This window comes from Stegodyphus dumicola, chromosome 6, assembly GCF_044657685.1.
Source record: "Stegodyphus dumicola isolate Sdum_Otavi_A_Nest chromosome 6, ASM4465768v1".
NCBI classification, from domain to species: domain Eukaryota; kingdom Metazoa; phylum Arthropoda; class Arachnida; order Araneae; family Eresidae; genus Stegodyphus; species Stegodyphus dumicola.
The window spans coordinates 151,989,583-152,005,162 of NC_140773.1; the positions used below are offsets into that span (position 1 = coordinate 151,989,583).

Below are 15,580 nucleotides of genomic sequence, written 5' to 3' on the forward strand. Positions count from 1 at the left end.
AACTTTGCATGTATGTTGTATGCATTATACATATATATATGCATAAAGACCCAATTTTGGCAATAAGTAGAGCTGTTACAAAATAATCATGAAGTCTAAAGGAACGTACTCGTCACACATACTGGGGGGGGAAATCAAATTTATGTACGTATTTGCCACTCTTAAAGAATTTTTGGAGGGAATTACAAATGTACCAATTTCTTATTAATATATAATCATTTGTTAATATTAAAGAAAAATTTTTTTCTTAACTAAGCCAGCTAAGTCATAGACCGAAATATGTGTTTCTGCAGATATTCAGAACTTTCGGAACTACGAATACATTCACAGTTACAAAATATGTAAAATATATTTCTTTTAAATGCTTGGAAGATTCGGAAAAATATCTAAATTCAAAGAAATGGTAAAATACGTTTCACTTGCAGATTCTTTGTTATTTATTTGATTATATCACCATTAATAACAATGTTCACCCCCCCCCCCCAGAATAAAAAATATATTGTTTATGTACTGAAGTCTTGGTTTGTTTCCCTTGACAAGTCAATCTATCATCAATGACAATAGCTACCTTTTAAATACTTTTTATTTTGGCACTTAAAATGTTTGCATTTCAAAATAATATTTCTATGCAGCTTTTAAATAATTTTTAATGCAACAGAAATCTAAATAACTTCAAATGCTGACTAAAATTCATTCCAATAATTCATCGCTTTAAATTTCTGTTCCTTGCAGATGATACAGGAAAAACCTTTTCTAATAATATATTTCTAATTCTACCAGGAATTATTGATAAATAACCCGATGAAAAAATTGATACAGGCATAGATGGAGGAGATGTAAATAATTATTGCGAAATAATGTGAAGCAGTGTTTGCATTCAAAATGTAAGATGTTATACTTATGAAATTCTGCACTTCACTTTGGAACTGTACGAAGTTTCGCTCAGAAAAAGACTGAAATTCAGGATATATTAGTTACACTTTTAAGGAATAAAAACAATTCAGAATTTACCATACGTTACATTCGTACATACGCAAAGAAACAAGGACATACGTAAAAAATATAGCAAGTGTTTGCAAATAACATTGAAGAAATTTTACAATTCCTTAATGCTGTTTATTTAATTCTTTTAAATAAGAAATAAAAGCGCGAATATACGTTAACAAACTAAGCGGGAAAATCCAGTTTACATTACTGAGAATTACAACATGTAAACAAATTACATCTAAATAACGAATTATTAAGCACAATATATGGTAACAATTATTAAATGCACTGTTATACAAATTAAAATGAAACATATATTAGAAAAATAAGCAAGTGCAATCGGTATGAACTTTAACTAATAAACAAAGTTCCACAACATTGCAGTTGTACACATCACTCGACCACACTCGACAGCCATGGAGATCACGAACAAAGAATCTCTAAGGAGATACAGAATACTTACAGAGTCTTTGTCACGAATGAGCTAGCGTAGGGTTGCTTTTAGTCGCCAATATTTCTTCCCGCGCCAAAGGAACACCATCAAGCATGCGCAGTAAGCGAAATTCGCTTAACACTGTTCAACTCAATGTGCGGCCTGCCATTACGCTACCGGGACGGCGTTTCCATACATTTCGGAGCCAATCAAGCATTAATGATTCCGTCATCCACCCCTTCTCTTGGTTTCGAATCAGGACATCATCTGGGAACAGCTTTTCATTCTTAGGGGTTTTAGGGCATGTTTTCCGTTTGAAGATTAAGAAAGGGGGAAGTTTGCACCCATCTGCTGTTATTGCCAGCATCATTGTTACGCGTTGTTTTTCACATCACGAAGTTTTGATGATAACTTCCTTAGTCCCCTTCTCCGTAATGGTGTAGTTACGAGGCATATCAAACCTAATTGCCGTCTCGTCAGCGTTGCCAATTTGCCCCATTGAAAAATTCTTTTCCTTCCGAAGTGTGATGACATACCGCTGAAATATTAGTAGTTTTCCCTCAAAATCTGCAGGAAGCTTTTGGCATATTGTTGTACGGCGTCTTAGAGATAAACCCATCCGCTTCATAAACCGATCCACCCATCCACGGCTAGCCTTAAACTCTTGTTTCTGTATTCCAAGAACTTCAGCCTCCTCTTTTGCTTTATTTCTTATGGTGTCACTAGTCACAGATTGTCCATTCTTCCTCCTTTCACGTACAAATTCCCAAAACCTTTTCTTCAATTTTAGGGTGTCTTTCTTTGTGAGGGCTAGTGAATTTCTTCCTACTAGCTTTAGTTGCAAACAGTGCCAATTTCTGTTGCCGCCACAAGCGAACATTGCTCTCAGCTACGTTGAACTCTCTCCCTGCCTTTCTATTGCCATTTTTTTCAGCATAAAGAATTACTTTACGTTTGAAAGTGGGCAAACAGAGAAGAATATCATATGACATTCTTCTATTTCGTGACTACGTACTCTGCAGTTTGTATCCTCTATGCAATAATGTGCCAACGATAAATGTAACGGTAAATGTAGTCGAGAAATTTTGTTGACGTCATCGGCAAACTTTGCACTCGAATCTAATGCGCACCCCAATTTTGAATACTACATTTGTCCAAAAACGATGCGCATTAGATTCGCGTAAATACGGTAAGTCTTATATGCCGTCAAATACGGTAAATGGAGAAAGATTTGGGTCCTACCGCCCCACCCACCATGGAGCCCAACAAGGGGACAGATTCCCATGCCAGGGCTAACCGGACCTATACGTAGTCCCACAGTCTGCTTTCCCAAAAGCGGGTACTCCCAAGAGCTTATCCCCAAGCCATCGAGACAAGGACTAGTGACCAGCCGATTGACACCCGTGAGGAAGACAAGGTGCCTCTCATTTAACTGAAGCAGAAGCCAAAGCAGTGTGTTGGAGACGGTATCTCACCCCCCCAACTACCAGGACCCTCCTTTCCAGTGACATGGGTCTCCACACCTGCAGTTTTCTCGCCACTCAAAGAACTAGGGGCAAGGCTGTTCCAGTTTCTTATGACGAGCCCGAACCTCGGAAGAGGAAACCACACGGGAGAAGAAAAACGGGAAAAGTTGCAGTTAAGAGGAGAGGAGGCAGAAAGGAGGAGCGGTCATTGGGGTTCCAGAATTGTGACACCCGATCACCGAGATGGTAATCCCCTGAAGCATTTTCACCCAATATGCTTTAGCTGGATATATTGGAACAGCCTTCACACCTAGGGTGGTCCTAACAGGAGCTATGCTCCCAACGTACTTCATCCGTTCCGTCCAGCGACACCTCCGCCGCCACATTGAGGCAGGATAGCAAGACAGTTTTAAAATTAAGTTAATATTAAATCTAAAGAGTACTATTTCGCACAGTCTTGCAGAACACCCTCCTCTTGACTTTGGAGACACATTGGAGAGCACAGAATCAACCTTCACTTGAAATTTCGATCGTGTAGGAAATATTTGATGAAAGTTGGCGGATGAATCATTATTATACGGATACTGAAATATGCAATGCCTTTATTTTGCGTCATTAGATTCCTCTTTACATTTTTACAGAGCTAAAATTCTAACTGCAACTGAGACCAAGTTGGTATGAAGCTATATTAGCATATATATTCACTTTTAAATACAGATATTACCTACTATTAATATGAAAACCATCTTAAAAAAAAAATTTAGAAAATATATTTATAAATTTTTGCAGAAATTCAATCTAGCAATTTTTTATTTACACAAAAGCTTTACAATTAGATTTTACTGTTCTCTGTAAATATGAAATAGGTTTTAGTTAGACTATTCACGAAATTTGAAAAGTACCTTTTATTTATTTCATAAATACAATTAGAGATCAACTCTAACAAAAAATACCTTAAAAATATTTTAACACAATGAAAATTACATACTTTTTATTATTATTATACACAATTTACACACGATAAAATAGCATTTACAAGTCATTAAATTTACAGTAAAATTTGTCAGATAAAAATCCACACTAAATGAAAAGAAATATGTTCACAGTCCTTTTCATGATCAGTACAAAAATGAATGCAAAGAAATTTAATTTAAAAGTGTTACATGATAGAAATGGTTTTATTTTTTTCCAGCCAATTCCTTCACGATAGGTGATTTCAACTGAGGAATGGTACTGATTTTATGTAACTTGCTGCTTGCATACTTCAAATGGACAGCCTAGAAAATATTTTTATCACAAACCTAAATTTTTAGATCAGATATATTTATAAATTTAAAACATTTCAATGCACAAAGAATTTAATAGATTTGATATTTCTTTGACTTATAATAATTTTACAATTGCGAAATATTTTTACACAATGTATCTGAAAATGGACAAAGACAATACAGACAAAGAAAAAATGGAAACGTTTGTATTCTTTTTATAAAGATTCATTTTCCTTGCTTTGCTGAGAAATCGTCATTTCGTCTGTTACTTATTTAAAATTTTCATATTGTTCTATGTCTTAAAATTAGAAATTAAAATTAATGACTTAAAACTACAATACAGTCAAAAGTCGTTAATTCGGACACCCATAATTCGGAATGATCTATAATCCGGACCTCAAAACTAAAAACTTTCTGCGCATGCGCCGCATTGACTACATGCGCATAGGCGTTTACGCGTGCGCATAAGACCTTTTACGACTGCGCATACGAGTGTGCGCAAGTGCAGAATACGTTTTCGCGTGCGCGTTTTATGTATAGTGGACGTATAAGCTAAAATTATCTAATTATCTATTTCAGTTAATGTTGATGATTGTGTGGTTTCTTAATTTTCGAATTGGATCCGGCTTATTATTTTTTGCAGACTGTAAGACCAATTTTATAAAAGTAAGCTTAAACTTTCGATTATATCAAATAGAATTTCCAATATATATTCGTTAATATGTAAAGGATCTAAAGCGAAAGTATGGTTTGAAATCCGAAATCTGTTTATCAATTTCACGCTGCTCGGCGGGGGGGGGGGGGGGGGGGTAATGAATTGGAAGTTGATCTGTCAACACTATCCTTATCTTCAGCGCAGATGTTTTTATTTTATTTGGCTTATAATTCCTTACCAAATGTAGTATTTCATCTCGATATGCTCCGTCTTTGATATGATTTAAAACAAGTTCCTCGTCATTATAATTCGCTTTCGATAGCGAAGAAAGTGAGATTATTGAAAACGAAAAAATTTCGATTGACAAATTAATCGGTGTTCTAGACACAGCAATTATAGGACTTGAACAGCGGAACTTTGTAACTGAACAAGAAATTATGTCTGTTTAATAGAATTAAAGAGAAAGTATTATCACATGAAACGAAGCAAAACTTAAACAACTTACATTGAAAGAAATGTTTAAAAAAGTAAACAAATAAATATTAAGCTTTTTCTTTATGCAAATTTTCATACCCTTTAGATCATAATTGTTCTTTATTTCATAAATTACGGTTTCATATTTTTAATTTTAGAATTTCTGCATGCCATCTTACGAGATTTAAACTGATGATCTATAATCCGGAAAAATTGATAATCCGGAATCGCCGAAGTCCCGACGAGCCCGGATTAACGACTTTTGACTGTAGTATATTACAGTATAGGTGAAAAAATTGACAGTTTCACTCACGCGTGTGTCAGATTTGCACAATACTTATAGGGGTCCCACAAAATATTTGTAAATATTTTACAGTAATAAAAAGAGGCAACGACTGAAAAAAATTTCAAGAAACCCTGGTCTAAAGAAATGAAGGGATTGACTTGCACATATTTACATTATACATAGGGATGCTCATACAGCTAACCTACTCTTTTGAGCTTGAATCTAGAACAGTATTCAGCAGTCTCATCCACTACGCCATGGATGAGACTTAAATAATGAAGTTATCTAGTTAAATGTAGTTCACTTAAGTAATTTGTAAGGTTTTACTGTGATATTGCCTTTTATTGGCTGCCACAAGGATGCAAATTAATAATGTATTTAAAACACAGAGTCCTTGAGTTCAAGAGAGTGTAATGTGTCATTATTACTTCTCAAGCTAGTGAATTACTTGAATTGGCTTTAAGCTCTCTTACCATAGTTACTCACATAAATTAAGGATCTAAGTCAGAACTTATACATGTGTTTTGCATTATAAATTTAAAATATTGGTATTTACTGTTTATTATTCCCGCAATCGGCACAGTTTGCTGTTACAAAGGTGATGTTGCTGCTAAGCTCACAAACTAATAAAAAGGTATCTTTTAAACCTTTTGTGTTACTTTACAAAGAGGTCACCCGAGTAGCTTCATAGATCAAAAGATTAACATTAGTTGAAATCTATGTAAAATTGATGGTTAAAAAACTTAATCAGAAGCTATATGAAAGTTTTATTTTAAAAATATGAGTATACATCAGGCAGACATTTAAAATTCAAACATACAAAATTAAATATTATAAAGATCCTTTCTAATTGTAAAATTTAAAGCATTTGATACTACTTATTAAAAATATTTAAATGAAAATATTTCTAAGTTAAAAATCAACAGAGATCTTTAATGAGCAAATTAGAAAGGATAAAAATGAAAAACAAATACTTATTACAAAAGCACATGACCGAAATTCAAGGAAATCCATATTCACGTAAACTCATTTGTTTAAATACTCAGTATATTTTCTTCAGCAAAATTAATATTATACTAAGGTTTTGACAGAATGATTTTTAACAGCATCTTTTAAACTGATATGCCAATTTTATAGATATTTCATATCTCCTAATTTTATAACCTAAATACTTGCATATTTATGCTTTCTAACTCATCTCTACATATAATAAAACAAAGAGTCTGTGTGTGTGTGTGTCTTTTGTTCGCGCTGCGCGTAAGCTAATAGACCCACGGCTACGAAATTTGGTACATAGGTGCATCTAGACAAGAGCCAGTCCACCTCAAAGCGATTTTTTTCGAAATTCGAATTAGAATATTTTAAATTTCATGTTTTTTGACAAAATCGTGTCATTTTGAGACATAACGGGCTATAGGAAAGCGAGATTTTTACTCTACACACTCCATTTTCACATCGTCATGAAACGTAGGCACTTAGCTATTTTACGAACTCAAAATAAATTTCGTGTTTCAAAATTAATTCGTCGATTAAGTACGAATTTATTTAGCAAAGGGAGCTTAACACCTTTTCAACGGGACTTTTCTAAAAAACTTTATTTTTAAAAATGTACAGTTTATTTTTCTTTGATTCTTAGACACTTTAAACTTTCATCCTTGAGACTGCTTTTACGAAAAGAATTTTGGAAAAATGATAATATTTTGTATTTCTAAAAAAATTTTTAAATGAAGCTTCTGAGTACACTTTTCACATCTCACATCTTTAAAAATGTGATTTTGGCAACAATTTTCCTTATTGTTGTTGATAGATTTTTGATGAAATCACATTATTTTAAATAGTTTCATTCTTTTAGAAATATGGGTTTGGCAACAATTTTTCATCGTATTTCTTATGTCACTGTTTTTAAGAGATTGGCATATTTCATTTTATTATTTTTTATTGTCATTTTTTTGGTAGACGGTTGCACGGATTTTGCAGATTTTTCGTTTGGCTAGTAATACGACTTATGGTAAACCCATTGCTGGATAAGTTATTTATAGTAACCGATACTTTGTTGTCATTTTATTTAAAAAATAATGTGTTTTATTATGCATAAATTCAGTGTTTTAAATATTAAAAATCAATTTAATTTTGCATTTTTATTTGAAATAAAAATTTTGTTGTTCATAATATTTTATATAATTTTATGTTGTGGATGATGTAATCAATGATGTCACTTTACTTAAAAAGTAATTGGTTTTATTAATATCTATAAATTTAATCTAATGTTTTAAACATTATGTATGGCTGTTATTATTTATGCATTAAAATTGACATTTGAGACCTTATTTTGGCCAACCTGGCTTTTCTAATCAAAGATTTATTTATAAATTGTTAATAGCGCCAGAGGAAATTTATTTTAAATTTTTGGAGAAACCCTTGCTAATTGCTTCTTCAATGAAGTGCGAGAGATGTGGATCACAGATGAAAAACGTTAGACCTTTTGTTTTGTGGTACTTATCAATATAAGACAGGTAAAATACTTTAAAAAATGTATGTACATAATTTTCTTTCACTTTATAATTGTATACTTCAACTTTTATTAAAAATTAATGCAATGTTTTCAAAAATTCCTGAGATATTTATTGCCACATATGTTTTAATGTTAAATAATTATTCTTTATACCATTTGCAAAGGGAAATTGGTTAATTTATTTATTAGGATAATTAATATTTGTATTAAGGAATATTGCTTATTTCATTGTAATTTTGTTATACGTAATAACTTTTTTTATGAAGTTTTTCTGCAGAGTAAAAGTCTATGCAGTTTTTAAATTTAATGTTTGGTGTTCCCTTCAGCCATTTTCCCGGCCATTTAAAAGCCAAACGAAGGCTGGCAGCAAAGCTGCTAGTTGAAATATAAAATAACGAAAACTAGAATTCACAGCATCTAAAATAATTTGTACAGCAGTGAAAAAACATACAATTAAGAAAATTAAAGTATTTTCTAAGTACATCAGAAGGTCAGAAACTATTCCCGTTTGACAAATAATTCTCAGAAAAAAAAAAAAAAAGTTGCTAAAATCTGAAGAAAATGAAAGCAAAGAAGCAGGAGGCTAGACTTTTGGTCAGCCATGTTTATAACACTTGTATCCCTGTTTTTGTGATGGTTGCATGAAAATGATTATGCACATGGCTTTCATGCATCAAAGCTGACAGAAGCTTCTCCATTTTGATTATAAGCTCATGCTTATTAATCTATGCTTAGCACAGTTATTTAATACTTTATCTGGGTCTTTACCCAATGGATTCATCATCAGTCATAATGCGATTCAGAAATGAATTCTTGTTTAGAGGGGCAATTGTTCCATTTAGAGTCTTCAGTGTACTTGAAGCCAGTTTTCAGACATTTGGACATCTTGCTCATTATTCTAATATAAAAGAAGACCCAGAAACTTAAGCCTTATTAAACTTGAATAGTACATTACAGAAAACAGAAGTATGCCAAATATATATTTTAAGATTAGATGGGAAGTCTATGCAGTTCAATTCAATCATTATCTGGTTAGAATAGCCCTGTACTGCCTGGTCCTTTTAATCTAATCCCTTTAGGTGGAGATGGGCTTTCAGCAGGAGAGGCCTAATGTTCAGTGTAGTGATTTATAATCAGCAATTTTACCCTAGTATATTTTTCTATTTGTGTAAAGTATACATAACCTGTGTTGTAAATAAATGAAAAGATTAATCTGGGTGTCATTAAAAGTGTGCACAAGACACCAACCATAACTGGATATCATATATACGTACATAATTATCACACAATAAGAATAAATACTGTTCACAGTGGTCACAAACAGTGTAAACCAATGCATACTTGCCAACCTACAACACTCAAAAATCAGGAGATTTTTCACAATGTTAAAAAGACTTTAAATGATAAAAATATAGTTTTTAATAATGAATTAAGTTTAAATAGTTACCAAGTCTTAAATGCAAGCAACATAAAAATACCTTACACATAAAAAACATTTTTATTGCATCTTTTTTTTTTATTAAAAAAAGAGACACTTTAATCAGTTTTTGTACAAATATTATGAACACTGGCAGATTTTGCTTTCGTTAAGAAACTTCACAATTTTGTTCATAGCAATTGCCACATAGGCCTGCTTTCGCTAATAAAAGTTTTCTAATGTGTCATCACTAATATTAGATCTAAATTTAGTCCTTGTTTTCACAACAACACTGAAAAACCTCTCACTCTCCACATTACTATGGGGAACCGTCACGATGGCCAACATAATTCTAGACAGTTCATTATACAGTCAAAAGTCGTTAATTCGGACACCCATAATCTGGACCTTAAAGCAACAAACTTTCTGCGCATGCGTCGCGTTCACGCATAGGCGTTTACGTGTGCGCGTAAGACCTTTACGGCTGCGAATGTGCGTGTGCGCATAAAACGTTTACGCATGCGTGTTTAATGTACAACAAGCGGTATAAGCTAAGCTAAAACTATCTAATTCAGTTAATGTTGAAGATTGCGTTGTTTTTTAATCTTCAAATTGGATCCAGCTTATTTTTTGCAGACTGCTAAAGCAATTTTATAAAAGTAAGCTTGAACTTTCGATTATATCAAATAGAATTTCCGATATATATTTGCTAATATGTAAAGGATCTAAAGCGAAAGTATGCTCCGAAATCTGTTTATCAATTTCACGCTGCTCGGCGGGAGGAACGCCGCGGCGCGCAATGAATTGGAAGTTGATCTGTCAGCACTATCCTTATCTTCAGGGCAGATGTTTTCATTTTATTTGGCTTATAATTCCTTACTAAATGTATTTCATCTCTATGTACTCCGTCTTTGATATGATTTAAAACAAGTTCCTCGTCATTATAATTCGCTTCCGATAGTGAAGAAAGTAGCAGAGGTTATCGAGAACGAAAAAATTTCGATTGACAAATTAGGCGATATTCTCGACACAGCAATTATAGGACTTGAACAGCGGAACTCTGTAGCTAAACAAGAAATTATGTCTGTTTAATAGAATTAAAGAGCAAGTATTATCACATGAAACGAAGCAACTTAAACAACTAAACAAACAAAGTAAACAAATAAATATTAAGCTTTTTCTTTTTGTAAATTTTGATACCTTATAGATAATAATTGTTCTTTATTTCATAAATTACGGTTTCATATTTTTTTGTAATTTCTGCATGCCATCTTATTATATTTAAACTGATGATCTATAATCCGGAATTGCCGAAGTCCCGACGAGTCCGGATTAACGACTTTTGACTGTATTTTAAAATTCCATCAGCGCCTTTCAGTTTTCCAATTTAACTCCACTGGATGACAATCCGAGCTGATTTTATAACTTCATCCAAGTTTTCTAACTGTAAACTGCAAAACTGTGACTGCAGTATATCAGTGGCAATATCAATATCATCTTTCACAACTAAATGAAGTAACACAGGAAATGTGTTCAAAAAGTACCTTAAATCAGAAAAAGATGCATTTGCTAGAGCAGAAACATCAGCAACTTTAGCATCACTTCACCGTTGACTCCGGATTAAAAAAAGAAACAACAATTGGATACAGTTTTGAATAGGTATTATTGCTTCCATCCGTAAAGAGGCAAAACGGAGCTGTTTTAATGCAATCAATAACTGAAGATTTTTTCAAACCCATTTCTTTAACAATTGCACCTGTTTTGGTCCTTGCACTTGAGTATTTCTTAGCGATTTCACTATCGGAAAACATTTTTCTAAATAAAGCTGCAGCGTGATCCGATGCATTCAGTGGCATGTTGTGCTCCAGTAAAAAGACAGAGAACAGACATTCTGCATTAATCACTTTGGTCCTTTGTTTCCAAAGAAAAATTTAATTTTTAGTTTTTTTTTTTCAAAACAGCTAATGTTGTCCTTGTGTTTTTGTGTACGCACATGTTTCAGAACATCCGCCCTTGCACCATGCGAAATCGAAAAATCACAGTGACAGAGGGTACACATCACAAATTTATTACATTTTCTTGAGGAAATAATGGAAGTAAAGTCAACTGTGTACGTTTTGAAATATACACGAGTACTTCACCTTTCTCGCAGACATAACAAAAGATGATAATTTATAACACTATTTCCCCGAAGGCACGTGTACTCGCACAACTAGGGACAAGATGAACGAAATAACATCCAAATAACAGCCTTGAGTTTGCTTTGTGCTCATTGGCTAATATATGCTAGATGACACGCAGTGGAGCTTGATGCCCATTGGAGATTTGGAGAACGACATTTCTGGATACGTATGCTCTAACTCACAAAGCAGAAATTCTCATCTGATTCGCAAGGTTTTGTTTTAGATATAATCTAAAGAAAATTCAATTGCTTTCAGACGTCCAAAAAAACTTTTTTTGTTCATATAACAAAGTATTAAGCCAAGTTCCATTAAAAATCGTGAGAAATATTAAGAATAAGAAAAAGTAGGGAGAAATATATTGTAAATTGGGTTGACGGGAGAGCAGTCGAAAATCGGGAGTCTTCGGCCTAAATCGGAAGAGTTGACAACTTTGCCAAGAAGAAATGAGAGGGAGGGGAAAAATTGTGACCACCTGAAAATAGAAATCGGACTACAAGCCTCTGACCAACACAGTGTTTCACTAAGAAAACCCAAATTTTTGAAAGCTGATATGAGAAAGAGGCATTTTCTCGATTTTAATGCCAAATTAGCCCTGGTACTTTATATCTGAATTTATCTGTATTAGCACTCTGACCGTCTAGGGTTTTCGCCAAGAAAGCACAAATTTCCCAAAACTATGAGAAAAATGATTTTCTTTATATTAATGTAAAAATTCTTCTGGTATTTTATACCTAGATTTGCGTACCTTTATTATATTTCCACAATTTCTTAATATATACAGGGTTGCCACTCAAACAGGAGAATGAAATTCCCTGACTTTTCCAGGTTTTCCAGGTGTGTTTCAAGAAAATTCCAGTCTATCCGCGTAATGTACGTTGGCTGTACTAAGAGGTAAATTAATTATGGTATTACTTGTATTGTGTAGCAAATTCACTTAATTATTTAATAAATCCCAGAGGACATTTATTCTTAATTATTCTTGGTATACTTTGTTTGATAATTTTGTTTAGTTTTCCACTTAAGAAACTTAATAAAATTTAAGATATATATATTGGATAACAAATGTATGTTTTATTTAATTATTACTCATGATCATCACCAGTTCAACACAAGGCTAATCCGGTCCTTAACAATGCAATGCTAAATAGTTAGGTTAGATTTTAGGTAAATTTAATTTGCGTGAGGTATGTTCTTAAAAGGCACCTTAACACTTGAAAACACAAATATAATTATAATAGTTGTTGTTTTCTCCACTGAAGATAGAAATTAGAATCTTCCCAATCTGGAATAAAATAAGGCTTTTTTTGCAGACATTCTGCAGCTAAACGAAAGAAAGAAATCTATTTTAATAAATTGAGGTATTTTATATTTATTTCGCAGCATACATAAGGAAAAATATGTGCATTAAATTTGTATTAAATTTGGTATGTCATCATACTGCTATAATTAATTTCAGGATTATGTCAGAGAAAATTTCCTGAAATTTGGAAATATTTACTAATAATAAATAAATTTAGAGGGAAGAAGCGACATTAAATTATATGAATAACATAAAAATAATTACTTAAAAATTGAATTAGAATAATCAACGATATTTTAGCGAATATAGTTATATTACATGGCTAGCCTAGATAACTGATTACTATTTTTTTATTTTACTGCAAAATGGCAAGGTATTTATTTATTAAAAAGAAAAAAAAGGTTTAAAAAGATTTTGCGGTAAAATTCTAGTATACGGTAAGGCTTTAGCACGATTTTGAAAATTGTCGCCAAGACCAAAATGACCCGTTTACTGCGCATCAAGATGTCGCCAAATCCCATTATTATTCTAACCAAAGAACGTGTATGTAAAGAAGAAAAGGTTCCATACAAGTAAAATGCTATTACGCCGCTAGAATGCGGAGGGAAAATTTGCCAAGGGATTTGGCGACGGAACCTGGCGGCCAGAATTTCCCTCTCCGCGATGTGTACAGGAAATTGAGAAACACGTGTTAAGAAGAAACGCTTTTTGACAAAAAGAAAACTACGAAAATCCGTTTTTAAATTATTGCGAAAAATCCAAGAAGAAACGTTTTATCAAAGGACGTTTCTTCTTGGATTTTTCGCAATAATTTTAAAAACGGATTTTCGTAGTTTTTTTTTTTCCTGAAAATAACTAATCCATGAATTAATTTACTTGCACCAAAAAATATTTTCTTTTCCTTTAGAGTTTAACCACTTGCGCTAAGACTAAACTTTTTGGTTGCGGTGCCGTGCGCTACAATATAACAAGCGGTAAAGTGTCTCATTTACGCTGCTCCGCATCTCCGAGTGCAATCCAGAGCTGTAACTCGAGAAATAAACAATCTCGTTGTTAGGCGATGTGTGCAGCACGTTATTTTCATTTTTGCGATAAATGCTTATCGACGTGTTCACGTCGCTCGCGGTTTGAGACAAAAGCATCTTGACGTGCGTGGCACGTCTTTTTAGCACAAGTGGTTAAAGAAATTTTAAACGATATTCATTTTATGAACTCTTGATAACGTGACCTTCGAACTTCGACACCGGTTTCGAGCTTTGGCAACAGATATATCAGACATGCACAGCTGTTTTCCCTCTATGATGGAACGGAGCCACAGCCACGTCTGTTGCAGAGAGGTTTTCCTTCTTTACAATACATATTTTTTGATTCTAACCATGGTACCGTATACTAGGATTAAACCCATTTTGTTTTATACGAGAACAGGTACTTTCTTTAGTTCATGCACTGCACATGCGATTCTCAAGAATATTGGAAACCAAAAGTTGCTTTGCCTTTCTAAAAGACAATCAAATTGGAGCTGCGAAAATTGGCTCTATGCCAGCTACCTGAATGACACTCACGTGATACATAATTCGCCAAAAAAGTTACCTCTCCCGACGTCGGCACAAAAATCGCTTTTTTTGGCTGGATCGTATGAACTTCCCTGACTTTTCCAGATTTTGAGAAAAATACTAAAATTCCCTGACTTTTCCCGGTTTTTCAGGTAGCGTGGCAACCCTGTACATAACATAATTTAATATACACATATATAAATTTTTAGACATCACAAAAATATTCCAGGTCATATATATACGGCCTTGCCGGTTAGAGGGTTAATATAATGATTAATTTCTTGGACATATTTCAAGATGCATGTATGTGGATGCCCTCACAGACATCATGAAAAATATTCTAGGCAGTATATATATGGTCTTGCCAGTCAGAGGGTTAAGAGAAGAGTCACAATATAAATAAATGGTCATTTTTTCTATGTGAGAAATGTATATGATTAAACATAAATTCTACAGGGCTGACTATTTCGATTAATCCGTTCCACACCACACACCTCATCGAACATTTTTTCGAGATCACGGATAGTACTTGTATGTCCAAATTGTATCTCTTGAGTTTACTTTTTGTTACAATAGCATGCCATACAATAATATACCTACAATTTATTAGAATTAGGCTGCAGTCTAGAATTGTTTTCAAGGTACTTTTGGAATCTTGTATCTAGCAACTGAAAAGCTAGGATTTTAATGTATTAAATGTTTTTCACAGTACACTTATGGAGTTTGCTTTAATTTATAGATTTCCCACTTAACTGCCGTGGGCGTATACATACATCCTTCAAAAGTACTATCATTTGCTTTGCGCTGCTACCCGTAAAATTATTCGCAAAGCTTTGGAATGCAACAGCACAATGACCTTGATAAAGTATGCGAAGGACGATATTATTTCAGAGAAGTGTGGGGAGAAATTGGAGAGAGGGAGGTGTCTAAAGTGGTGCAAGTAATGACTGCTTGTGTTGTTTCAGTAAAACTTTTTTTTTTTTATTCTGTGTCCTCATTTTTCGTTTACTTTTTGTAGTAGGTTCCAGGAATAAAGAAAGATATCA

The 15,580-nt window shown here is 33.3% G+C and overlaps 1 protein-coding gene across 2 annotated transcripts in view; it reads right to left on the reverse strand.

The window, feature by feature from the left end:
• Window positions 1-3,860: 3,860 nt before the first annotated feature.
• The window catches only part of CycB (Cyclin B), a 74,671-nt gene continuing 62,951 nt past the window's right edge, over window positions 3,861-15,580 (reverse strand). For both annotated transcript variants that reach the window (XM_085819038.1, XM_085819037.1), the window contains exon 8: window positions 3,861-4,163. In XM_085819038.1, coding sequence (XP_085675164.1) covers window positions 4,065-4,163 — 99 coding nt within the window. In that variant the 3' untranslated portion in view covers window positions 3,861-4,064. The remainder of the gene's footprint in view (window positions 4,164-15,580) is intronic.